The 27,392-nt window shown below is 42.2% G+C and overlaps 1 protein-coding gene and 1 long non-coding RNA gene across 2 annotated transcripts; both read right to left on the bottom strand.

The window, feature by feature from the left end:
- Positions 1-634: 634 nt before the first annotated feature.
- Positions 635-13,123, bottom strand: LOC124696551. Its single transcript, XM_047229265.1, has 7 exons — positions 12,986-13,123; positions 12,780-12,878; positions 3,632-3,864; positions 3,456-3,528; positions 3,228-3,329; positions 900-929; positions 635-850 (listed from the first exon to the last, which is right to left on the bottom strand). The coding sequence occupies exons 1-7, from the start codon at positions 13,091-13,093 to the stop codon at positions 635-637; spliced, it is 861 nt and encodes a 286-aa protein (XP_047085221.1). The 5' UTR covers positions 13,094-13,123.
- A 3,051-nt stretch (positions 13,124-16,174) lies between these two features.
- Positions 16,175-24,920, bottom strand: LOC124699520. The gene is made up of 2 exons (XR_007001416.1): positions 24,729-24,920; positions 16,175-16,535 (listed from the first exon to the last, which is right to left on the bottom strand). It is a non-coding gene; the product is annotated as an uncharacterized LOC124699520 (long non-coding RNA).
- Between the last annotated feature and the right edge of the window lie 2,472 nt (positions 24,921-27,392).

Below are 27,392 nucleotides of genomic sequence, written 5' to 3'. Positions count from 1 at the left end.
CTAACTACACTAGAGCGAGGAATTTCTTTTGTCTACGATGACTGAGTTTGAGAGTGCAATTGAACTATTTGAAAAGTAGCATAAAGAGTATTTTGAATCATACAAGATAAAGATTATAATACGCCAGATTTCTCGATCAGACAAAATGACAAACTCTGTTCGAAACATTATAAACTAAAGTAAAGACTTTGTAGTACGAAACTCTAGTTCGGAACATTATAAACTAAAGTAAACACTTTGTAGTACGAAACTCTAGTTCGGAACATTATAAACTAAAGTAAACACTTTGTAGTACGAAACTCTAGTTCGGAACATTGTAAACTAAAGTAAACACTGGAGAAAAGGATCATAGCAAATTTCGATCATGCCACGCGGTGGCATGCACAAGAGAGAGGTCAGTCATCGGTAACATCTCGTCGAGCACGCCGTCGAGACCAGCCAGCACAAGGTTCACGGCCTGCGGCTCCTGCGCCTCCTCTGGAAGACCCTCGATGGTGAGCCTGGTATGGAACTCCATCTTGCCCGGCGTACCATGCGCACAACGGCTCCACTGGCGAATACTCACTTGTGCGCCACAGCAGCGCACTGCCGGGTAGAAGTTCACCACACGCGTGCAGGCTCCGTCCGAGACGAATCAGATGAAGAAGTGGTATGGTGGGCTTGTCACCTCCGCCGTCGCCGACCTAGGCCGAAGTTCGCAGTGCTGCTCCAGAGACGCCACCAAATCCTCCGGCGTGACGCGCACGTTGCCGGCGATATTGATGAAGAGGGCGCGGCCGTAGTACTGCTTCTCCCGCTCCGCCATACCTGCCATGCATGCGAGGACGATGTGGCCCATGTCCGGTTGCAGCTGAAACATGACAAATATATTATGATTAGAATTTGAAAACAGACCATACCTTTTCAGAATCACCTTGTTTCAGCATACTCTGGAATACAGCAAATATTTTATGTCAGCTTTTGATCCTTTGCTGATCTTCTTTATGTTCTGTAATATATAAAGATCAAAAGCGCCTATTCCAGCAGCATCAGATCCTCTCATGCTTTTCAGTTTCCGGCAGATAGTAGTAAAGATACTGCAAGGAAAAATATTGAGGTGGAGGAATTACTGGAACTATCACTTATTCAGTTTATAACCTATAGGTAAATGAAAGCTACGGCAATATGACATAGTAATCAATTCAGACAATTTATTGAAAACATTTTAGTAGACTTCACTAAAACATAAGATTCATAAGTTATGAATCCTAATGTAACTAAATTTCCTTATTAGCGGCATATGAGGAAATGTCAGTTTGCTATCCAGTGGTTGTAGCCTAGTGAACATCTATGTGAGATTGCCTCAAATGGTTGCAAGGGGCTGCATAATCCGGCATGTTAATATAGCGAAACCTGGCCCTAGTACTCTAGAATTCAGAGAGATAGAAGCAACAACAGATGGAGATTCAGTTCCACGATATTTGTATCTAATACACATGCACAAATAGTACTGACAAGGGAATTAAGCCTTGAACTGACAGACAGATTTACATGTAACAATCAAAGGAATGTACTCCCACGGAAGGTGAGCAACAAGCATCCAGTCGTCGTCCTTGTCTTCATAAGTAAGGACATACTCCTGGTCTTGGAGGCAATCAGCCTTGCCATTGGTAATCCTGTCCTTGGCAGATGGTTTACGCACCACGCTCCAATCTAAAAGAAAGATGTTGTGGACTTTGAATTATTTGGTAGTTCGCCTACTACTGGATACTCGTCTATAGTATTTGATGACCTAGTCTTCTTATTCAGGTCTGAAGAGGAATAGTACAAACAATCGAAGTCTTGCAACCACATGGAAATACAATCTTTCTTATGTCATGTTTCTTCATGACTAATCAGACCCAAGCTGTGCAAATGATTCCACTCTTCCTCTATATTATAATAACCATTGCTTTTCAGATAATTGAGAAAAATCTAACATACGTTGAAAGCTAGAAGAAAACCTTCAAATAGAGCAACACTGTTCAACTGTATTTGCCTCAAAGGCTAAATCCATAAAATATGATAACTTCAGTAAGGGGTGTGTAACTGTATACGCATGATAGAGCAAAAATGCATACATCACATGAATTCAGAAACTGAAAGATCACATAAGACTTCAGATATTCCAGTCGCAAAAATTGCAGATAATAGACGCACTAAGCATGATTCTCCGCGGACGCCGACCGCGGCGCAGACGGCGGAGTCGGGATGGGAATGGGGATGGAGAGGCCGAGATCCTCCGCGGCAATGGTGAGGATGGAGGCTGAGGAGCCGTTGTCCAACGTCGTGGCGCCGGAGTTGGGGATGGATATAGCGGCGGCGACGGCGGAACCTCTCTCGTCGTGGAAGAACGAACAGGAATCCCACCCATGATCTGGTCGGCAGCTAATGGGGCTGGGCCCGTCAATTGGGCTGGCCCGCCGATGTTTTTTTTTTGAGGTGCGAAAATTGTGAGAGGTATGTAACATAGGGAAGTGCTTTACACCGACCTGGTCGGTGCCGAGCGACGCGCCGACCACCCCCCGGCCGTTGTTGGGCCGGCCCATGTTTCGTTCGACTGCTTCGTTCGACTGCTTCGTTGGACTGCTTCGCTTCGCTTTGTTCGCTGTTCGTTATCGACCTGAGTTCGATTGTCGTCAGTAGCAATTTTTTAGTACGTTTAATTTCGCTGTTCGTTGGACTGCTTCTGAACGGATAAAGTTCGAATCTAGTCGCTAGCATCTTTTCAGTACATTTAAATTTTTTGGAAAATGAACGAAGCAGTCAACACATTTGATTCTCACACTAGAATTTTCTCAGTTCGTGAGAGTTTATTGGAAAATATACAAATTGTATGTAGAAACATATTGTAAAATCACCATACATCAGGTTGTGTACAAAAAGAAAAACAAGCTGTGAAGATCAAAAGTAAGAAGCATTATTAGATCAAAAAGGTAAGTTGTAAAATTCACCTATCACAGACATGAAAAAAAATAGAGGAAATTTGAAAGTGTCTCATCTGTCAAATTGAGATGCCAAGTATACACAAGACAATTTACCTACATAAGTCAATAGTAAATGGAAAAAGTATGTTTATTACAATGGAAAACTGTCTCGTGATGTCAAATTTTCTTCATCTGACATACATGAAAAGATAACTCAAAGTGGTGAGAACCTCTCGCAAAAAAAATAGAAATTGATATATAATAAAAAATAACTTTACTTACATGCTTCGAAATGAATTCTCGTGCTATTGGCACCTGTTGCTCATTAAATTTGTTTATCACTAGCTGGCATGAGACTTTTTCTCGGATTGCTTGCAAGTCAACCTTTATTGAATAACATATATACAGATTATAAAAAATATGAAAAAGATAGGAAAATAAGAATTCTAGATTTACTATTTTATTTTGCAAACCACGAAGTACAAAATTCTAAATGGAAGAATAAATTACATTTGAGAATTGTTTTACTTCAACTCCATTGTAGCACCTCATGTATTGGATCACGAAAATTCCAGAATCATACCTGCGCTCAAAAAAGGGAATTGGACATGCCCTGATAAGCTTATGTATAATAAAAACATAATTAATAAATGTTTAATAAATTAGAAAGCAGGGATTGTAATCACCTAAAGTTTTGTTTAGGAACATGAACATATTTAACACTAAAGTCATGTATGTTGAACTTGAAGCAACCAGGGTAACATTTGACAAATAATTGTTTGAAATTGAATATCACAGTGTTAACTACTTCGGAGAACTTTCCTACTCCGGAATCAGGATTTAATACATCGAATGATTTATCGATGAAGTTTGCTACAATAAGAATCCACTCTTCCCCAATTGGACATGGAATGTGTACCTACATATAGTAGATTTTAAAAGAAAATTAATTGATACAATATGAGGAAAGTGAAAAGAGGATTTTCTCACTATATATTTGTAGGATAACGTTGCATAGAAAACAAAAATTTTCCTACCGCGAACACGCAATCCAAGCCAAGATGCAATCTAGAAGACGGTAGCAACGAGGGGGTATCGAGTCTCACCCTTGAAGAGATTCCAAAGCCTACAAGATGAGGCTCTTGTTGCTGCGGTAGACGTTCACTTGCCGCTTGCAAAAGCGCGTAGAAGATCTTGATCACGATCGGTTCCGGCGCCACGAACGGGCAGCACCTCCGTACTCGGTCACACGTTCGGTTGTTGATGAAGACGACGTCCACCTCCCCGTTCCAGCGGGCAGCGGAAGTAGTAGCTCCTCTTGAATCCGACAAGCACGACGGCGTGGTGTCGGTGGTGGTGAAGAAGTCCGGCGGAGCTTCGCTAAGCGTGCGGGAAGTGGAGGAGCGGGGCGGCTAGGGTTTGGGGAGAGGGGGCGCCGGCCACTATAGGGGTGCGGCCACCTTGGTGGTGTTTTAGGTGGCCGGCCCCCTCCCCTTTGGCCCTCATTATATAGGTGGAACCCCAAGAGGTGGTGTCCAAGTCTTCGAATAAGACCCGAACCAAATCCTTCCATAGGGGGGCAATCCTAGCCCAACTAGGACTCCCACCCAAAGGTGGGATTCCCACCTCCCATGTGAGGGTGGCCGGCCCCTAAGGGGGAGTCCACTTGGGACTCCTCCCCCACTAGGGTTGGCCGGCCATGGGGGTGGAGTCCCTTGTGGACTCCACCTTCCTTGGTGGTTTCTTCCGGACTTTTCTAGAACCTTCTAGAACCTTCCATAGAACCTTCCGCGACATTTTATTCACATAAAATGACATCCTATATATGAATCTTATTCTCCGGACCATTCCGGGACTCCTCGTGATGTTCGGGATCACATCCGGGACTCCGAACAAATATTCCAACTTCATTCCATATTCAAGAACTACCATTTCAACATCCAACTTTAAGTGTGTCACCCTACGGTTCGAGAACTATGCGGACATGGTTGAGTACTCACTCCGACCAATAACCAATAGCGGGATCCGGAGATCCATAATGGCTCCCACATATTCAACGATGACTTTAGTGATCGAATGAACCATTCACATACATTACCAATTCCCTTTGTCTCGCGATATTTTACTTGTCCGAGGTTTGATCTTCGGTATCACTCTATACCTTGTTCAACCTCGTCTCCCGACAAGTACTCTTTACTCGTACCGTGGTATGTGGTCTCTTATGAACTCATTCATATGCTTGCAAGACATTAGACGACATTCCACCGAGAGGGCCCGGAGTATATCTATCCATCATCGGGATGGACAAATCCCACTATTGATCCATATGCCTCAACTCATACTTTCCGGATACTTAATCCCACCTTTATAGCCACCCATTTACGCAGTGGTGTTTGGTGTAATCAAAGTACCTTTCCGGTATAAGTGATTTACATGATCTCATGGTCATAAGGACTAGGTAACTATGTATCGAAAGCTTATAGCAAACAACTTAATGACGAGATCTTATGCTACGCTTAATTGGGTGTGTCCATTACATCATTCATATAATGATATAACCTTGTTATTAATAACATCCAATGTTCATGATTATGAAACTAATCATCCATTAATCAACAAGCTAGTTTAAGAGGCATACTAGGGACTTCTTGTTTGTCTACATATCACACATGTACTAATGTTTCTGTTAATACAATTCTAGCATGATATATAAACATTTATCATAAACATAGAGATATAAATAATAACTACTTTTATTATTGCCTCTAGGGCATATCTCCTTCAGTCTCCCACTTGCACTAGAGTCAATAATCTAGATTACATTGTAATATACCTAACACCCATGGCATTCTCGGTGTTGGTCATGCTTTGCCCTAGGGAGAGCTTTAGTCAACGGATCTGCTACATTCGGATCGGTGTGTACTTTGCAAATCTTTACTTCTCCATCTTCGATGTACTCGCGAATCGAGTGGTAACGCAGCTTGATATGCTTCAGCCTCTTGTGTGACCTTGGCTCTTGTGCATTGGCGATGGCACCCATGTTATCACGAGAAATGATTAATGGGTCCAATGCACTAGGAACCACACCGAGCTCTACAATGAACCTCTTCATCCATACCGCTTCGATGAAGCCTCCGAAGCCGCTATGTACTCGATTCTCGTTGAAGACTTCGCCACCGTGCACCGCTTCGAGCTTGCCCAGCTTACTCGCAGCACCATTCAATATAAACACGTACCCAGATTGTGACTTAGAGTCATCAGGATCAGTGTTCCAACTTGCATCGGTGTAACCATTTACAACGAGCTCTTGGTCACCTCCATAACAAAGAAACATATCCTTAGTTCTTTTCAAGTACTTCAGGATATTCTTGACCGCTGTCCGAGTGTTCCATTCCCGGATCACTTTGATATCTCGCTAGTCAAACTAACAGCATGTGCTATATCCGGTCTAGTACATAGCATGGCATACATGATAGATCCCATCGCCGAGGCATAGGGGATATTACTCATCCTTTCTCTTTCATCTGCCGTAGCCGGTCCTTGAGTCTTACTCAAGACCTTGCCTGGTAACACAGGTAAGAATCCTTTCTTACTTTCGTCCATTCTAAATTTCTTTAGAATCTTGTCCAGATATGTACTCTGCGATAGCCCTATTAGGCGTCTTGATCTATCTCTATAAATCTTGATGCCTAATATATACGATGCTTCACCAAGGTCTTTCATTGAAAAACTATTATTCAAATAACCTTTTACACTCGCTTAATAGTTCTATATCATTCCCAATTAATAATATGTCATCTACATATAATATCGTGAATGCTACTGTAGCTCCCACTCACTTTCTTGTAAATACAGGCCTCTCCATGACACCGTATAAACCCAAAGTCTTTGATCACCTTATCAAAGCGTCGGTTCCAACTTCTTGATGCTTGCTTCGATCCATAGATTGAACGCTGAAGTATGCATACTTTGTCAGCATTTTTAGGATCGACAAAAACTTTGGGTTGTACCATATACAACTCTTCCTCAATGTCTCCATTAAGGAACGCCGTTTTGACATCCATCTCGCCAAATCTCATAATCGAAAAATGCAGCTATTGCTAACAAAATCCTCACGGATTTTAGCTTCGCTACAGGTGAGAAAGTCTCATCGTAGTCAACTCCTTGAATTTGTCGGAAACCCTTTGCGACAAGTCGAGCTTTATAGACAAGTAATATTACCATCAGCATCTGTTTTTCTCTTGAAGATCCATTTATTCTCGACAGCCTTTCGGCTATCTGGTAAGTCTACCAAAGTCCATACTTTGTTATCATACATGGATCCCATTTCGGATTTCATGGCTTCTTGCCATTTGTTGGAATCTGGGCTCATCATCGCTTCTTCATACGTCGCAGGGTCCTCATCATTGTTATCCACAATCATGACATTTAGACAAGGATCATACCAATCAGGAGTGGCACGTTCCCTTGTCGATCTGCGAGGTTCGGTAGTTTCCTCGTTCGAAGTTTCATGATCATTATCATTAGCTTCCTCTCGTTGCCGGTGTAGGCGGTACAGGTACAACTTCCGCATCTGCGCTACTCGATCAACGAGTATAGATTCATCAATCTCATCGAGTTCTACTTTTCTTCCAGTCACTTCTTTAGTGAGAAATTCTTTCTCAAGAAAGGTTCCGTTCTTTGCAACAAATATTTTGCCTTCGGATTTGTGATAGAAAGTATACCCTATAGTTTCCTTAGGGTATCCTATGAAGACGCATTTCTCCGCTTTGGGTTCTAGCTTGTCCGGTTGTAACTTTTTTACATAGGCTTCGCAACCCCAAACTTTCAGGAACGACAGCTTAGGTTTCTTATTAAACCATAATTCATACGGTGTCGTTTCTACGGATTTTGATGGTGCTCTATTTAAAGTGAATGCGGCTGTCTCTAATGCATAACTCCAAAATGATAATGGCAAATCAGTAAGAGACATCATAGAACGAACCATATCTAAGAGAGTTCGATTACGACGTTCGGATACACCGTTTCGTTGTGGTGTTCCCGGTGGTGTCAATTGTGAAAGTATTCCGCATTTCTTTAAATGCATGCCAAACTCATAACTCAGATATTCACCTCCACGATCAGATCGTAGAAATTTTATCTTCTTGTTACGTTGATTTTCTACTTCACTTTGAAATTCCTTAAACTTCTCGAAAGTTTCGGATTTATGTTTCATGAAATAGATATACCCATATCTACTCGGATCATCTGTGAAGGTTAGAACATAACGATAACCACCTCGCGATGCTATACTCATTGGTCCGCACACATCGGTATGTATGATTTCCAATAAGTCGGTAGCTCGCTCCATCATACCGTAAAATGGAGTCTTAGTCATTTTTCCCATTAGACATGCTTCGCATCTATCAAGTGACTCAAAGTCAAGTGATTCAAGTAATCCATCGATATGGAGTTTCTTCATGCGCTTCACTCCAATATGACCAAGACGACAGTGCCACATATAAGTAGAATTATCATTCAATTTAATTCGCTTAGCATCAATGTTATGTATATGCGTATCACTACTATCGAGATCTAACGTAAATAAGCCATTCTTTTGTGGTGCTCGACCATAAAAGATATTATTCATAAAAATAGAACAACCATTATTCTCGGACTTGAATGAATAACCGTCTTGCATTAAACAAGATCCGGATATAATGTTCATGCTCAACGCGGGTACAAAATAACAATTATTTAGGCTTAAAACTAATCCCGAAGGTAGATGTAGAGGAAGTGTGCCGACAGCGATCACATCGACTTTGGATCCATTTCCAACGCGCATTGTCACTTCATCTTTCGGTAGTCTTCGTTTATTCTTTAGTTCCTGTTTCGAGTTACAAATATGAGCAACCGAACCGAGTATCAAATACCCAGTGTACTAGAACGAGAACCAGTGAGATAAACATCTATAACATGTATATCGGATATACCTTCTTTCTTCTTCTTGACAAGGCCGCTCTTCGGATCAGCCGGATACTTGGAGCAATTACGCTTCCAGGTGTCCCTTCTCCTTGCGGTAATAGCACTCGAGCATCGGGCTTGGGGCCGTTCTTAGGTTTCATAGGAGGCGTGGCAGCTTTCTTGCCACCCTTCTTGAATTTTCCCTTAGACTTGCCCCTGTTTCTTGAAACTAGTGGTTTTGTTGACCATCAACACTTGGTGCTCTTTCTTGATCTCAATCTCAGCAACTTTCAGCATGCCAAAGAGTTCGGGTAACTCCTTGTTCATGTTCCGCATATTGTAGTTCATCACAAAGTTCTTGTAACTTGGTGGCGGTGATTGAAGGACACGATTAATCCCCGATCCGTTAGGAATCACTATTCCCAAGTCACCGAGTTTCTTCGCATGCCCGGTCATGGCGAGCATGTGCTCACTAATGGAGCTGCCTTCTTCCATCATACAGCTCGAAGAAATGTTTCGATGCTTCATAGCATTCCACGGCCGCATGAGTCTCGAAAATAGTCTTTAACTCTTTCATCAACTCATGAGGATCGTGGTGCTCAAAACGTTTTTGAAGATCGGATTCCGGATCGCACAGGATGGCACACCGAACTTGAGAGTACCGAGTTTTCCGAGTCTCGTAAACAGCTTTTACTTCATCGGTTTCAGTTTCGCAGGAGGGTCACCTAGCGGTGCATCAAGCACATATTGCAGATTTCCGCCGGAGAGGAAGATCCTCACATGACGGAACCGATCGGTGAAGTTGCTACCGTTGCTCTTAAGCTTTTCTTTCTCTAGGAACTGGTTAAAATTGATTGGGGACGCCATCTCTACAACATATATTTGCAATAGTTTAGACTAAGTTTATGACAAATTGAGTTCAAATTTTAATTCAATATAATTAAAAATCTAGGTGAACTCCCACTCAAAACAATATCCCTCGCATTGTCTTAGTGATCACACGAACCAAATCCACCACACCATAGTCCGATCATCACGAGACAAGGTGTAATTTCAATGGCGAACACTCAAAGTGTTCATCATATCAATCATATGATTCATGCTCTACCTTTCGGTATCACGTGTTCCGAGACCATGTCCGTACATGCTAGGCTCGTCAAGGCCACCTTAGTATCCGCATGTGCAAAACCGGCTTGCACCCGTTGTATGCACTTGTTGATTCTATCACACCCGATCATCACGAGATGCTTCGAAACGACAAGTCTTGGCAACGGTGCTACTAAGGATGAACACTTTATTATCTTGAGATTTTAGTGAGGGATCATCTTATAATGCTACCGTCGCGATCTAAGCAAAATAAGATGCATAAAAGGATTAACATCACATGCAGTTCATATGTGATATGATATGGCCCTTTTGTCTTTGCGCCTTTGATCTTCATCTCCAAAGCACGGATATGATCTCCATCATCTTCGGGCATGATCTCCATCATCGTCGGCGAAGCACCAAGGTCAATGGCGCCGTCTTCATGATTGTCCTCCATGTAGCAACTATTACAACTACTTTGAAATACTACTCAACATGAAATTTAAAGACAACCATAAGGCTCCTGCCGGTTGCCACAATACAATAATGATCATCTCATACATATTCATCATCACATTATGGCCATATCACATCACCAAACCCTGCAAAAACAAGTTAGACGCTCTCTAATTTGGTTTGCATATTTTACGTGGTTTAGGGTTTTCGATATAGATCTAATCTACCTACGAACATGAACCACAACGTTGATACTAATGTTGTCAATAGAAGAGTAAATTGAATCTTTACTATAGTAGGAGAGACGAGACACCCGCAAAGCCTCTTATGCAATACAAGTTGCATGTCGAACGAGGAACAAGTCTCATGAACGCGGTCATGTAAAGTTAGTCCGAGCCGCTTCATCCCACTATGCCATAAAGATGCAAAGTACTCAACTAAAGATAACAAGAGCATCAACGCCCACAAACCATTGTGTTCTACTCGTGCAACCATCTATGCATAGACACGGCTCGATACCACTCGTAGGATAACGTTGCATAGAAAACAAAAATTTTCCTACCGCGAACACGCAATCCAAGCCAAGATGCAATCTAGAAGACGGTAGCAACGAGGGGGTATCGAGTCTCACCCTTGAAGAGATTCCAAAGCCTACAAGATGAGGCTCTTGTTGCTGCGGTAGACGTTCACTTGCCGCTTGCAAAAGCGCGTAGAAGATCTTGATCACGATCGGTTCCGGCGCCACGAACGGGCAGCACCTCCGTACTCGGTCACACGTTCGGTTGTTGATGAAGACGACGTCCACCTCCCCGTTCCAGCGGGCAGCGGAAGTAGTAGCTCCTCTTGAATCCGACAGCACGACGGCGTGGTGTCGGTGGTGGTGAAGAAGTCCGGCGGAGCTTCGCTAAGCGTGCGGGAAGTGGAGGAGCGGGGCGGCTAGGGTTTGGGGAGAGGGGGCGCCGGCCACTATAGGGGTGCGGCCACCTTGGTGGTGTTTTAGGTGGCCGGCCCCCTCCCCTTTGGCCCTCATTATATAGGTGGAACCCCAAGAGGTGGTGTCCAAGTCTTCGAATAAGACCCGAACCAAATCCTTCCATAGGGGGGGGCAATCCTAGCCCAACTAGGACTCCCACCCAAAGGTGGGATTCCCACCTCCCATGTGGGGGTGGCCGGCCCCTAAGGGGAGTCCACTTGGGACTCCTCCCCCACTAGGGTTGGCCGGCCATGGGGGGTGGAGTCCCTTGTGGACTCCACCTTCCTTGGTGGTTTCTTCCGGACTTTTCTAGAACCTTCTAGAACCTTCCATAGAACCTTCCGCGACATTTTATTCACATAAAATGACATCCTATATATGAATCTTATTCTCCGGACCATTCCGGGACTCCTCGTGATGTTCGGGATCACATCCGGGACTCCGAACAAATATTCCAACTTCATTCCATATTCAAGAACTACCATTTCAACATCCAACTTTAAGTGTGTCACCCTACGGTTCGAGAACTATGCGGACATGGTTGAGTACTCACTCCGACCAATAACCAATAGCGGGATCTGGAGATCCATAATGGCTCCCACATATTCAACGATGACTTTAGTGATCGAATGAACCATTCACATACATTACCAATTCCCTTTGTCTCGCGATATTTTACTTGTCCGAGGTTTGATCTTCGGTATCACTCTATACCTTGTTCAACCTCGTCTCCCGACAAGTACTCTTTACTCGTACCGTGGTATGTGGTCTCTTATGAACTCATTCATATGCTTGCAAGACATTAGACGACATTCCACCGAGAGGGCCCGGAGTATATCTATCCATCATCGGGATGGACAAATCCCACTATTGATCCATATGCCTCAACTCATACTTTCCGGATACTTAATCCCACCTTTATAGCCACCCATTTACGCAGTGGTGTTTGGTGTAATCAAAGTACCTTTCCGGTATAAGTGATTTACATGATCTCATGGTCATAAGGACTAGGTAACTATGTATCGAAAGCTTATAGCAAACAACTTAATGACGAGATCTTATGCTACGCTTAATTGGGTGTGTCCATTACATCATTCATATAATGATATAACCTTGTTATTAATAACATCCAATGTTCATGATTATGAAACTAATCATCCATTAATCAACAAGCTAGTTTAAGAGGCATACTAGGGACTTCTTGTTTGTCTACATATCACACATGTACTAATGTTTCGGTTAATACAATTCTAGCATGATATATAAACATTTATCATAAACATAGAGATATAAATAATAACTACTTTTATTATTGCCTCTAGGGCATATCTCCTTCAATATTTAGGGGGAAAAAAGCAGATGGATAAAAAAAATACCAGTCCTGCATTTTCCAATCTGTAGCCAACATAATCTAGTGAGAAAATCCTTTTATATTCTGGATCTGAACAATCCAGGTTGGGGTCCATCAGTAATTTCTGTGAGAAGTTAAAAAAAGAAGAAAGTACGGAATTTAAATTCGAATTCAGACATTTAAAAAAGGGAAAATGTCATGTGGCATATGTTTAGGTAAGATGATACAAACCGTGACTTCTTTTATGACGACATGCATTAGGATTTCTTTGTCACCAATTTTTCCTTCTTTTCTACGATGAAGTTGCTCAGTTGTAGTTAACATCCCATAACAATCCATTACACAGGGATGAATCCAACCTCCTGGGTTCATAGAACGAAATCTTATCATGAACGAAATCTATATCATGAACGGAATCTTATCATGAACGAATTGTTATCATGAACAAATTTTTATCATGAACGGAATTCTTATCAAGAACGAATTCTTAAGATGAACGGAATCTTATCATGAACAAAATTTTATCATGAACAGAATTTATATGATGAACGAATTCTATCATGAACAGAATCTTATCGTGAAATAAGTTCTTATAATGAACAGAATCTTAGCATGAAAAAGAGTTCTTATCATGAACGGAATCTATATCATTAACGAAATTCTTATCATGAACAAATTCTTATCATGAACGGAATCTATATCATGAACGAAATCTTATCATGAACGAATTCTTATCATGAACTAAATCTTATCATGAACGAATTCTTATCATGAACAGATTCTAGATCATGAACGAATTATTATCATGAACAATTCTATATCATGAACGAGTTCTATATCATGAACGGAATCTATATCATGAACGAATTCTTATCATGAACGGAATCTATATCATGAACAAATTCTTATCATGAATGAATTCTTATCATGAACGGAATCTATTCATGAACGAGTTCTATATCATGAACGAATTTTAATCGTGAACGAGTTCTTATCATGAACGGAATCTATATCATGAACGGATTCTTGGCATTAAATGGTTTCCTACCTTGAACAGTAAATTTAAAACATTAACGATTTCTTGGCATGAACGGTTTTTTGGCATGAAAGGTTTTCTACATTTAACAAAAGATTCAACCATGAACGGATTCTTGGCATGAACGATTTCCTACCTTGAACAAAAATTCAACCATGAACGGATTGTTGGTATGAATTGTTTCTACCTTGAACAAAAATACAACCCATGAACGGATTGTTTGTATGAACGGTTTCGTAGCTTGAACATAAAAAAAAACATGAACGGATTCTTTGAATGAACGGATTCTTGGCATTAACGGTTTCCTTCCTTGAACAAAAAAACAACCATAAACGGATTGTTGGTATGAACGGTTTCATACCTTGATCATAAAAAAAAACATGAACAGATTCTTCGAATGAACGGATTCTTGGCATTAACAGTTTCCTAGCTTGTACAATAAAATTAAATCATGAACGTTTTCTTTGCATGAACGGATTCTTGGCATTAACGGTTTCCTTCCTTGAACAAAAAATACAACCATAAAACGGATTATTGGTATGAACGGTTTCATAGCTTGAACATAAAAAAAAACATGAACGGATTCTTCGAATGAACGGATTCTTGGCATTAACGGTTTCCTTCCTTTCAAAAAAAATACAACCATAAACGGATTGTTGGTATGAACGGTTTCATAGCTTGAACATAAAAAAAACATGAACGGATTCTTCGAATGAACGGATTCTTGGTATTAACGGTTTCCTTCCTTGAACAAAAATTCAACCATAAACGGATTGTTGGTATGAACGGTTTCATAGGTTGAACATAAAAAAAAACATGAACGGATTCTTCGAATGAACGGATTCTTGGTATTAACGGTTTCATTCCTTGAACAAAAAATACAACCATGAACGGATTGTTGGTATGAACGGTTTCGTCGATTGAACATAAAAATAAAAGGCATGAGCGGATTCTTGGCATGAACGGATTTTTGGCATTAACGGTTTCCTACCATGTACAATAAAATTAAATCATGAACGGTTTCTTTGCATGAACGGTGTCTTGACACGAACGGTTTCCTACCTTTAACAAAGATTCAACCATGAAAAAGATTCTTGGCATGAATGATTTCCTACCTTGAATATAAAAAAAGCATGAACGGATTGTTACATGAACGGATTCTTGGCATGAACCGTTTCCTACCTTGAAAAAAATACAACCATGAACGGATTGTTGGTATGAACGGTTTTGTCACTTGAACATAAAAATAAAAAAGCATGAACGGATTCTTTTGCTTGAACGAATTCTTAGCATTAACGGTTTCCTACCTTGAACATATAAAAATAATTGAATGAAGGGACTGTAATCATGAAAAAATTCCTTCCTTGAACAAAAATTCAACCATGAACATAAAAATTGAAGCAAATTATTCTATGTTTTCATAGGCATTTGAGAAACTATGCTAAAACATATCAGAAACCAAAATCAGCGAGAAAACTATTCTAGTAGGAGTATTATTTGTTCAAAGTTTAAAATAGTGCATTTCTCAGAAACCAATTCAAACAGTAAAATTAAAACATTAACAGTTTCTTGGCATGAACGGTTTCTTGGCATGAAAGGTTTTCTACCTTTAACAAAGATTCAACCATGAACGGATTCTTGGCATGAACGATTTCCTACCTTGAACAAAAATTCAACCATGAACGGATTGTTGGTATGAATTGTTTCTACCTTGAACAAAAATACAAACCATGAATGGATTGTTTGTATGAACGGTTTCGCAGCTTGAACATAGAAATAAAAAGCATGAACGGATTCGTGGCATGAACGAATTCGAGTTTAAAAATTGTTCAAATTTCAAATTTTGAAAAATATTCAAGTCCAAAAAATGTTTAAATTTAAAAACTGTTTTTATTTCAGAAAAAGTTCAAATTTTATGAAAAACTATTTCTCGAAACTTGGCTATTCCTGTGATTGTGATCGAAGAATCTTGAAACACTCATCTTGGGGTGTATGGCATACCTATTCTTATAGGTATTGTAATTGGTATTCCTATGATTGTCGTCCAAGAATCTTGAAACACTCATACATTGATCATCTCCATATTCCATTTCATATGTTCAACAAGTTATTGAGGCTTAAAAAACAAGTTTGGTGTTTTCGTCTAATAAAATCTGATGGAACATAATTATTTTGTATTGGAGGTTACTATTTTTTCAAAAATGTTGTTGCTATAAATCTTGTATTTAGTTTGACGACAGCTGAATTAGATATATCACCTGAAAAAGCCCCTATCCATCCTAGCCGAGAAAAACAGGATATTATGATTCAGGGGATAAAAACTCCATACATATAACATATGATGATTCAGGGGATAAAAACTCCATCAGGTTCAGCGCACCGTGTACCACATAAAAGACATATGTTTCAGGTTACATGATTCAAACAAAACAGGTTACATTAAAAAGCAGATTGCGTAGTAGCATTCACATAGGCACAGCGCAGTGAAATCTAAAAAGATTGCATCAGTACAAATAAGTTCCAAAAGCAGGCACAAATGTTCTTGGAGAGAGCGACTTATGTTCTTGGAGCGAGCGAGCGACTTATTGTGCTAGGAGCGAGTGACTTTGTTATGTGGAAACATGGCTAAGCACTAAACTTTCCTTTCCTTTTCCTTTTTTCTTCGAACTGCTGAACAGCGCCTTTGTTCTGGATACAGAAGAACATATCGTATGCTTTCAGCTTCCTGAACTCTAGAATTACTTTCTGCAATTCAAAAAACAGGAAAAAAACTAGTGAGTATTCAGTAAAAGCTCACACAGCAAGCATAGATCCCACTTTGAATTTTCAGTATTCTAGGATGGAGAAGAAAAATAGATGATTAATGTTGAAGAAGCACAAATAGGCTACTTAATGATAGGCTTAGGATGGAGAATAGTTACCATGAATCGGAAGATATAATTAGAAGCACAAGGAAAATGTTTAAATAACAATTTTTTTAGCTACTTAATGTTTTAAAATGTGACTGAATAATCAGAAGCACAAAGGAAAGAGACATGCACAAAAAGGTAGGAAGAATCGGAAGCACTACCGTTGCTGAACTGGTTAGTACAAGGTTTGTAGGCTATTATTCTGATTGAACGTAAGTGAGAAAATATGGTAAAGCTAGATGTCCCATCGAAAAAAGAAGTAATTCCAATAAAAAACAGTCGAAAAATTAGAGAAACTATGATACTGCATATCAGAAATCGAACAAGTAATTGCACACTTAATAATGAACAGAATTGGAACAAGGAAGTTTTGGACACTTAAAAACAAGTAATTGAACACTTAAAAAGAACTAAAATCATTGTGATTTACCTAAAAGTACTTCTAAGTTTTGGACTAACAATGTATTATTTTTCTGGCTTATACAAGGAAGAAATAAAGATCAATTTTGTACATGGAAGAGACTGGCTTGTACAAGGAAGACCACACTTCAATACAGCACAGCAGTAAAAATGCATACATCAGCACCACCTCTAGATGCATTCAAACAGTCAAACCAGCTCAACTACTAGAACGTTTTATGCTGACAAGATCAACTACACCAGCACATATAGGAACTACCAGAAATCACCGATCCTAGCAACAAGCCAACAACTATTTCTTATCAGCTAACTGATTGGCGCTGGCAAAGCGACACAATGAAACCCATGATACTAGTACTAGGACATGCAGGCACAAGAACTGGAGACTCCAGTCCAACAATGTGCGTGTAGAGATACTAGATGGTCAACTAATGTACACTAGACTAAGAAATCACACAAAGGGAGAACACTAAAACTTCCCTAAACACATGGGAGTCAAATAAGACCACACTTCAATACATGGAAGAGACTGGCTTGTACAAGGAAGAAAAAAATAAAAATAAGTTTGGGCACTTGTTCAAGAAGTAATTGCTGTAGTGCAACCTGTTGGATAATTAGGCACAATTTCCATGATTAATTCCAGAATATTAAGCATGACGACAACAACTACTAACATGTGAAACTCTAACATACTAGATGCATTAATCAACATGAATAGTAGCATGTCAAACGATACAACATCCATCGCTGAATAGATCGAGATATGTCGCACGTACCGATCTGGTGGAGGTGGCGGTGGAGGTGTAGCAGATGATGTCGCAGCGAGTAACGTTGTTGATGACAACGTTGTTGACGACGGGGACGACGGGTCGAAGTAGACGGCGTTGAAGACGACGGTAGGCAGCACCGCCCGACTTGGACGGAAGGCGACCCGTGATGAAGAGCTTGAGCGAGTCGCGCGCAGCGCTTCCCAAAACCTAATTCGCCCTCTCCCGTACAGGATCGCAAGGACGAGTGGTTCCGGAGACCTGCTCTCCCGTTCGCCGATGCACGTCGGCGCGCGGGATGGAGTAGACTACGATGGCGGCGCAAGCAGAGAGAGGTGGAAACCCTAACTCGTGTATTCGGTATGTTTCTGCGGTAGCCGGGCAAGAGATTATATAGGCTCAGGAAACCCTAGGCAACGTGGGCCACGCCCACGTCGCACGAACGTTTCGAGTCGGTTACAGATAGCCCACGATCCGGGAGCGACCCGAACCGACTAACTGTGACGCGTCCGTCTAGAACTCTGTTCGTTTTCCTGAGCTGCAAAAAGTAAGGAAAGTCTCGGCTCGAGGCTCAATCCACTCACCACGAGCGCGGCGCGCGTCGTGACGTGTCGAGTCGAGACGAGCGAGCGAGGAGGAGGAGGAGCGCGCGTGTAGCACTCCTATTCTCACTCACTTACTAGTGGTGAAACAACCCACCTTATAAGGTGGTCTAACTTCCTCCCAACTTTCCATGTGGGACTAAACTTCCCACCTCTTGCCACTCACTAGTGAGCTGCCACCAACTTGGGCTCAAACTCACAAGGCTGCCACTATGTGGGCTTTGAGATTTATAGGGAAAACTGAAATCTAATTTGGGCCACTAAAAGTGGGCCCAATATTTCAACAATCCCCCACCAGATCTCAAATCCCCATTTAGAGATTTACCAATACTCGCTGCTTGTTTATATACCGAGTGTTTCAGCGGAGACCGTTAAGTTGAACTTCCGCCTAGAACCTTAAGCTACATCCATTCACACTTGAACAATGGACTAAGCCTTGAATTGCAAGTTTTGCGTGAACAGGGTTTCACTCAAAGTCATGACCAGTACATGGCTGCCAGTAGCCTACCCCGCGGGTGAAGCATATGCATCATACTTCATGGTCTCTTCATGAGTTTACTAGAGATCACCCAAATCTCATAGATTGCGACGTTTAACAATCAGACTCATATAGGTGTGTTATTTCAAGAATGCTCGTAGGACAAGCATCTTTGCTATAATATCCAACATAAACACATTAAGGCTTGTCGCCAACCTGCCTTACAGCAATTGAGAGTTGTGCATCTTCACATAGAGAGGGTTACATAATACTCTCCTCAATTAAACCACTAGTTTGTTCTTCCTGTGTCCTAATTCACGGGATCTCCGATCACAAAGGTTGGGTTACCACTATGGTGTAACATCAACGGGTCTCAAACCCATCTCCCTCGATGCACTTTCTATCACATTACGTGATAGTCCATTTGTAAAGGGATCTGCCAGTGTTTTTGTCTCGTTTGAATATATGTAACAGCTTATTACTCCGGAGTTTCACAATTTCCTGACAGACTTCAAACGTCTCTTGACGTGTCTTGATGACTTCGCGTTATCCTTAGAATTGTTCACTTTGACAATTACAGCTTGATTGTCACAATTCAAAAGGATTGCCGGAACAGGTTTTTCAACCACAGGCAAGTCCATCAAGAGCTCACGCAACCATTCCGATTCAACAGGTGGTTGTGTCTAAAGCGAGAAGTTCTGCTTCCATAGTTGACCTCGTCAATATGGTTTGCTTGCAAGATCTCCATGACACCGCGCCACCTCCAAAGGTAAATACATACCCACTTGTGGCGTACGGATCAGCTACATCTCGAGATCCAATTCGAATCACTATATCCTTCAAGCACAGCTGGGTGCCCCGAATAGTGAATCTCATAACTCATTGTACCACATAGGTAGCGCATGACCCTATCAAGTGCATGCCAATGATCGGTACCCGGGTTTGACATGAACCTACTCAACTTGCTAACAGCAAAAGAGATGTCGGGTCTAGTCGCGCTCGCTAAGTACATGAGTGAGCCAACGATCTGAGAATATCTCAATTGATCTATGGCGATTCTCCGGTTCTTGCGTAATGTCACACTCGGGATCATAAGGTGTTGAAGAAGGCTTGCTATCAATATAGCCGAACCGGCTCAAGATCTTCTCAACATAATGGGATTGCGTTAGAGTAATCCCACTCTCGTTCTTAATCAGCTTGATGTTCGGAATCACATCAGCCTTCTCCCGCATCTTTCATATCAAAGCTCTTTGACAAGAAAGACTTGACCTCGTGTATTACTTTCATGTTTGTACCAAAGATCAGAATATCATCCACATACAAACATAATATAAGACCTTCGCCCCCACCATGGCGATAGTAAACGCACTTGTCAGCCTCATTGACAACAAAGCCTACAGAAGTTAAAGTTCTGTCAAACTTCTCATGCCATTGCTTAGGTGCTTGTTTTAGGCCATATAAAAATTTTAGCAACTTGCACACCTTTCTTTCTTCACCTTTTACTACAAACCCATCAGGCTGATCCATATAGATTTCCTCTTCCAACTCTCCATTAAGAAAAGCTGTCTTTACGTCCATTTGATGAACGATAAGACCATAGGAGGCAGCCATGGATAGTAGTACTCGAATGGTGGTAAGTCTAGCGACAGGTGAATAGGTGTCGAAGTAATCTTCGCCTTCTCTCTGTGTGTAGCCTTTCGCTACAAGCCGCGCCTTGTACTTCTCAATAGTACCATCAGGTCTTAGCTTCTTCTTGAACACCCATTTACAGCCCACAGGCTTGCATCCATGGGGTCGTTCGATAGCTCCCAAGTTCCATTAGAAAGAATCGAGTCCATCTCATTATGGACAGCTTCTTTCCAAGTCATCCGCATCCGGAGATGCATATGCCTCCGCAATGGACGTGGGAGTATCATCCACAAGGTATACAATGAAATCATCACCAAAGGATTTTTCAATCCTTCGTCTCTTGCTCCGTTTAGGAGCTTCATTGTCATCCTTCTCAATAACAATCTCATGTGATTGTTCAAAATACTCATTAGATGTACTAGATTCAGGAACTATCTCAGTAGAAATTCTAGCAATGTTATGCATATCTTTCATAGGAAACATATTCTCAAAGAATGTTGCATCACGAGATTCCATAATAGTGTCAACATGCATATCGTGTACTTCAGATTGAACTACTAAAAATCTATAGCCTACACTCCGCGGAGCATAACCTAGAAAGATACAATCCACTGTCTTTGGTCCGAGTTTGCGCTTCTTAGTAATTGGAATATTGACTTTCGCCAAACATCCCCATGTGCGCAAATACGAAAGTGATGGTTTTCTCCCAGACCACTCCTCGTAAGGGGTTTTATCTTTATTCTTGTTAGGAACTCTATTCAGGACATGACATGTAGTCAACAAAGCCTCCCCCCACCATGCCTTTGATAAACCAAGCAGTGGCTAACATGGAATTCACCAAGTCGAGTCAGCGTGCGGTTTTTCCTCTCGGCAACCCCGTTTGATTGGGGCGAATAGGGAGGCGTCCTCTCATGAATAATACCATGTTCCTCACGGAATTCATCAAAGATTTTAGGAAAATATTCACCACCACGATCGGACCTAAGACGCTTGATCTTTCTCTCTAGTTGATTTTCAACTTCGGCCTTATAAATTTTAAAGTAGTCTAAAGCTTCATCTTTAGTTCGCAACAAATAAACATAGCAAAATCTAGTCGCATCATCAATCGGTGTCATGAAATATCTCTTTCCACCTTTTGTCAACACACCATTCATCTCGCATAGATCGGAATGTATGAGTTCTAGAGGTGCCAAGTTTCTCTCCTCGGCCGCCTTGTGAGGCTTCCGAGGTTGCTTTGATTGCACACAACTATGGCACTTAGAACCTTTGGCAATGGTGAACTTCGGAATTAAACTTAAACTCGGATAGCCGAGACATTAAACCAAAATTAATGTGACATAAACGAGAATGCCAAACACTCGGTATCATCACTAACATTGCCACAAATATGGTTCACAGACTTATTACCGAAATCGTAAAGCGAAAAGCGGAACAAGCCTCCGCACTCATAGCCTTTACCAATAAATTGTCCAAACTTGGAAACAACTACTTTATTCGACTCTAAAACAACCTTAAACCCATCTCTACATAGAAGGGAGCCGCTAACGAGATTCTTGTTCATAGTAGGGACATGCCGCACGTTCCTCACTCGCACGATCTTCCCCGAAGTGAACTTCGCATCTACCGTGCCAACACCACGAACGTAAGCATGTGACCCATTCCCCATCAAGACGGAAGAATCCCGGGCGACCTGGTAAGAAGTGAACATGGATATGTCAGCACACGCATGAACATTAGCACCCGTATCAATCCACCAACATGGAGATTGAAATACCGAAAGAACAGTAAAGAGATTACCGTACCCATCAGCATTGCTAGCGGTCACCGTGTTGACTTGCCTCGCCTTTTTCTTGCGGTCCGCCCTCTCTGGACAGTCCTTAGAAAAGTGGCCAGTCTCTCCACAGGAAAGCAACTCGGATCTGCTTTGTTTATCATCTTCTTCTTCTTGAAGGTTGTAGTCTTCATAGGCTTATTGAAGGAGGGCTTGTTATTCCCTTTGTTCTTGCCGTAGGGTTTCTTCCGCACCATGTTGGCGCTAGACCGACCCTCTCCTTTCTCGGTAGTATCCTTAGCCCGAGCTTTCTCCTCAACATCAAGAGACGCTATCGGGTTTTCAACCGATATCTCCCGTCTCTTGTGTTTGAGAGTTGTGGCAAAGTTCCTCCATGAAGGGGGCAACTTAGCAATAATGCATCCAGCCACAAACTTGTCGGTAAGGCACACTTAAGGAGTTCAAGCTCTTTCGCAATGCACTCGTATCTCATGAGCTTGTTCGACTACGTAACGGTTGTTCACCATCCCGATGTCATGGAAGCTCTCCATGATGTACAGTTCATCGCTCGCATCGGTTGCACCGAATTTAGCATTCAAGTGCATCCTAGAGCTCTTTACCGTCTACTATGTGCATATACACATCACATAGACGATCAGCAAGAATACTCAGTACGCATCCGACGAAGAGAGTATTGTTTTCCTTGAACTTGTTCTGATCTTGGTCAGATATAGTTCCTTCAGGAAGACCATTACTCACATGGAACACTTTCGGATGAGTAAGCCGCAGCGTGGCCTTAATCTGCCACCTCTTAAAGTGCACACCAAGCAAACTTATCCGGCCTCGATGCATCAACAGAAACCAGCCATAGTTAACTCAGGAAATTGCCTACAATTAGGTTTTTGGATTGTTGGATAATTAGGCACAATTTCCATGATTAATTCCAGAATATTAAGCATGACGACAACAACTACTAACATGTGAAACTCTAACATACTAGATGCATTAATCAACATGAATAGTAGCATGGCAAACGATACAACATCCATCGCTGAATAGATCGAGATATGTCGCACGTACCGATCTGGTGGAGGTGGCGGTGGAGGTGTAGCAGATGATGTCGCAGCACTAACGTTGTTGATGACAACGTTGTTGACGACGGGGACGACGGGTCGAAGTAGACGGCGTTGAAGACGACGGTAGGCAGCACCGCCCGACTTGGACGGAAGGCGACCCGTGATGAAGAGCTTGAGCAGTCGCGCAGAGCGCTTCCCAAAAACCTAATTCGCCCTCTCCCGTACAGGATCGCAAGGACGAGTGGTTCCGGAGACCTGCTCTCCCGTTCGCCGATGCACGTCGGCGCGCGGGATGGAGTAGACTACGATGGCGGCGCAAGCAGAGAGAGGTGGAAACCCTAACTCGTGTATTCGGTATGTTTGCGGTAGCCGGGCAAGAGATTATATAGGCTCAGGAAACCCTAGGCAACGTGGGCGTGGCCCACGTTGCCTAGGGTTTCCTGAGCCTATATAATCTCTTGCCCGACTACCGCAGAACGAGCGAGGAGGAGGAGGAGCGCGCGTGTAGCACTCCTATTCTCACTCACTTACTAGTGGTGAAACAACCCACCTTATAAGGTGGTCTAACTTCCTCCCAACTTTCCATGTGGGACTAAACTTCCCACCTCTTGCCACTCACTAGTGAGCTGCCACCAACTTGGGCTCAAACTCACAAGGCTGCCACTATGTGGGCTTTGAGATTTATAGGGAAAACTGAAATCTAATTTGGGCCACTAAAAGTGGGCCCAATATTTCAACACAACCTATGATAAAATCCTAATGATTTGTTAACATGGTAGTTCTAACAATAGCAAAATCCAGAAAATTGAAGCAGATAAAAAACTATACCATGTTAAAAAAAGAGAAGTACCACGTTTTGCTACATTTAGAAACCAGATGAAAAAAGTCTTAAAATATCAAGTGGCTAGCATCTAGAATGGATTTTACATGTAATCTCTTATACTTGACAGTGGCTGCCACGCAAGAAATGTAGGGGGAAATTACAAATAATTACAGATCATCGAAGCCAGCGCTAGAATCAAATCGAAAAGCAACACACATAATCATCCACAACAAAAACATCTGTAACTCTAGACGGGGTGATGCAGATCCACACCGTCTCCGTCTTTTGGGACTCAACCCCATTTCCGTCCCCGGTGATGCGGACAATTTGAGGTCTGCTCTAGATGACGAAACACTAAAACATGACGAAGCATCACTGAACAAACCCTAACATACGAACCCACCGCTAAAAATCAAACGCGAGTTAGGCGAAACGATGAACCAGCAACGGATCGGGATCTAACCTTCCGCCGCCATCGATGGGTATAACGAAGCAGATCAGCGAAGATGAGGTCGATGGGGAACCCTTAGACGCGCACGGGGGCGTGGCGGAGGAGGGAATACATGCGCGGCCGGAGAAGAACCAGAGGAAGAAGATGAGGTCGAGGAAGCAGAGGAAGAAGCTGCGGAGGAACCCTGCGGCTGCGGACCGAACCGTGCGGCTGCGGAGGAACCCTGGTCGGAAGGGAAGGGAAGCAGTCAACGAACCAGTCTAAATGGGCCGGCCCAACACCGACGCGGGGGGTGGTCGGTGGCTCGTATACACCGACCTGGTCGGTGTATAGGATTTGCCGACATACCTCTCTCGTTTTCAACAGTGGTATGAAAAATTTTGGGCCATTGGATGGACGAAAATTAATGGCTATTATTTATTTAGGGGTACCACAAAACAACCCAGATTTAGACACAACTACTACGATCATAGTTCATGGACACACAAGACCAAGTTTTGGACACAACTACACCGAAGATAGTTCAACGACACATGAGTTTCGGACACAACTTAAACGACCTTACTTCATCGACATGAGCGAGACATAGCAAGAAAACTTCGAACTTCTTCTTCCATGACGACCAAACTGGTGGCATCTCCGTGGTCCGGGCACCTCGTCATGACCTCGGTGCATGTGAAGTCAAAGATTACGACTCTGTATATGCCCGGGGCTTCCTCGTGGAATGTTAGGAATTAGCTAACCTGCAATTTATGGGCGACGGCAAAGCCTGCTCACCCATGATCGACGATCGCTCATTTTCATTGAACTTAGTGGTCATCCTCCAGTTGCACAAATTTATTTTATTGTTTCAAGTATTAAAAACAATAATGCATTCATTGTTTTCTAGTCATATAATTGCTTGGAATTCAAATAATAAAGAAGTGTGATGTCATGGTCTAAGGGTTAATAGGATTGATAGGGGACTATTGTCAACAAAGAATAACTCCTCTATCGGAAGCTCATCCGGAAGGAACGAAAAAATTAAACATGATGGGATGGAAGCAATTTGAGGATGGGTGGCCGAGTGAGAAGTTTGACTATTAATATGTAATTCAACCAAACGTTAAGCATGCTTAGAGATTAAAGCTTCGGCTTGGGCGGCAGCGGCGCTCCGACGTTGTTTCCTTGTTGGAGGCGTCGTCTTGAGATAGTGAGGTTAGTAGACAAATTCGGTGGTGGATGGTAAGCAGTTGGTAGTGGTTGCTCCTTAGGTGTGGTGGTGCTACAGCTGGGCATGTACGTATGCTACTCTTCGTCCCTGGAATTTGCTTGGCGGTGGGTCGACGCCCTCGGCCTGGGTGAGAGGGGGAGTGCTCCCCTCTCAAGTTGCAACAACTTCCCGGAGCACGAGCCCGCGTCTCCTGGGTTAGCTGGGTAGCTCCGACGCCAATCTTCACCGCATCTTCTTTGTATGCTCCTGATAACTTATGTCTTATGTGTCGTGACAAGTGCGGCGCCCTTTGATCCGGGGAGAGAAAGCAATGTTTTTTTTAGGCAAATCAGTGGGTTCCACTACGTATATTTATAATTTTTATAAAGTAAGGTTGTACAAAAGGCTGTTGCTAGAGGAAAGCAACAACAACAAAAACTATCTAAAAGGCCATAAGCCTAAAGAAAGGAGAAAGAGGAAACGGGGTACCGAATTATCTAAATCTCTCCACCCAAGCTTTGAGCCCTGAATAAGACTTCCTAGAAGCCTTATGAACCAAGAGAGTCAATTCATCCTTAAAAATCTTCCTGCATCTATATAGATTAGGGGTAGTACCCTTGAAAATGAAGTCATTCCTGATCATCCAAATAGCCCAAGTAGTCAACATGATCAATTCCATCAATAAAAGGCACCTTTAATTCATTCTTCACCCTAGCAATAATATTCTGAATGTCCTGCTGAAGAGGAGGTGTCCAAGAAGGGCAGAGATATTGCCAGCATAGTTGAGAAAATGGGCAAAAGAAGAAAAGGTGGTTTCTAGATTTCAGCTCAGCATGGTCACACTCACACATGATGCATGTGTATTATCCATAAGAAATTCTTTCTTTGTAGCATTGCTCTGGTATTCAATCTATTGTGAACGAGCAGCCAGAAGAAAACTTTGTGTTTTTACTGAGAACACCCCTGCCATAGCCATTGAAAACTGAAATTATGCCCCCAAAGTCCATGAAGGAACTATAAACAGATGAAAGTTTAGTAGTCATCACGTTACCCATTATTGTCCAGGTATCTGTATCTATAGCTGGCTCCAGATCTAGCAGCATAGCCTGAAGGAGATGGAATTGCACCAAAGCTTCCTTCGAGAGTGGCAAAAAGAAAAGATCATAGGCCTGTGGCATAAAAAGATTAGAGAAAGCAATGTGCTTTCTTTGGAGGTGGAAACGGATGGCTTTGTGACTCTGCTTGCCCTCTAGAGGTTGACGACGGTGTGAGTTCATCGACGACGGTCTTCTTCACCAACTTCCTCTTTTGCACCGAGACTACTTGGCTGGACAATAGCCTCGATGCTCAAGTTGTTCTTCATTTTTTTTATATGCTTGCTGTATGTGTTGCCTGTAAGCTGTTTCTACAACATTCTGTAACAATCTCACATGCTTTGTTAATTAAAAGCTGGGCGTTGATATACGTTTTCTTTTGAAAAAAAG

This window comes from Lolium rigidum, chromosome 3 (genome assembly GCF_022539505.1).
Source record: "Lolium rigidum isolate FL_2022 chromosome 3, APGP_CSIRO_Lrig_0.1, whole genome shotgun sequence".
Taxonomy (NCBI): Eukaryota; Viridiplantae; Streptophyta; class Magnoliopsida; order Poales; family Poaceae; genus Lolium; species Lolium rigidum.
The sequence above is the reverse complement of the archived record's forward strand: the minus strand, read 5'-3'. Positions and strand labels throughout refer to the sequence as shown.

Bases quoted from the DNA above. Each gene is read 5' to 3' on its own strand.
- LOC124696551 (XM_047229265.1), bottom strand. From the start codon at position 13,093: ATGGATTGTTATGGGATGTTAACTACAACTGAGCAACTTCATCGTAGA. The intron at 3,865-12,779 runs GTATTTTTTTTA...TACTATATGTAG, and splicing joins GATTGGAAAATGCAGGACTG to GTACACATTCCATGTCCAAT. The intron at 851-899 runs GTATGGTCTGTT...GTCATGTTTCAG, and splicing joins AACAAGGTGATTCTGAAAAG to CTGCAACCGGACATGGGCCA.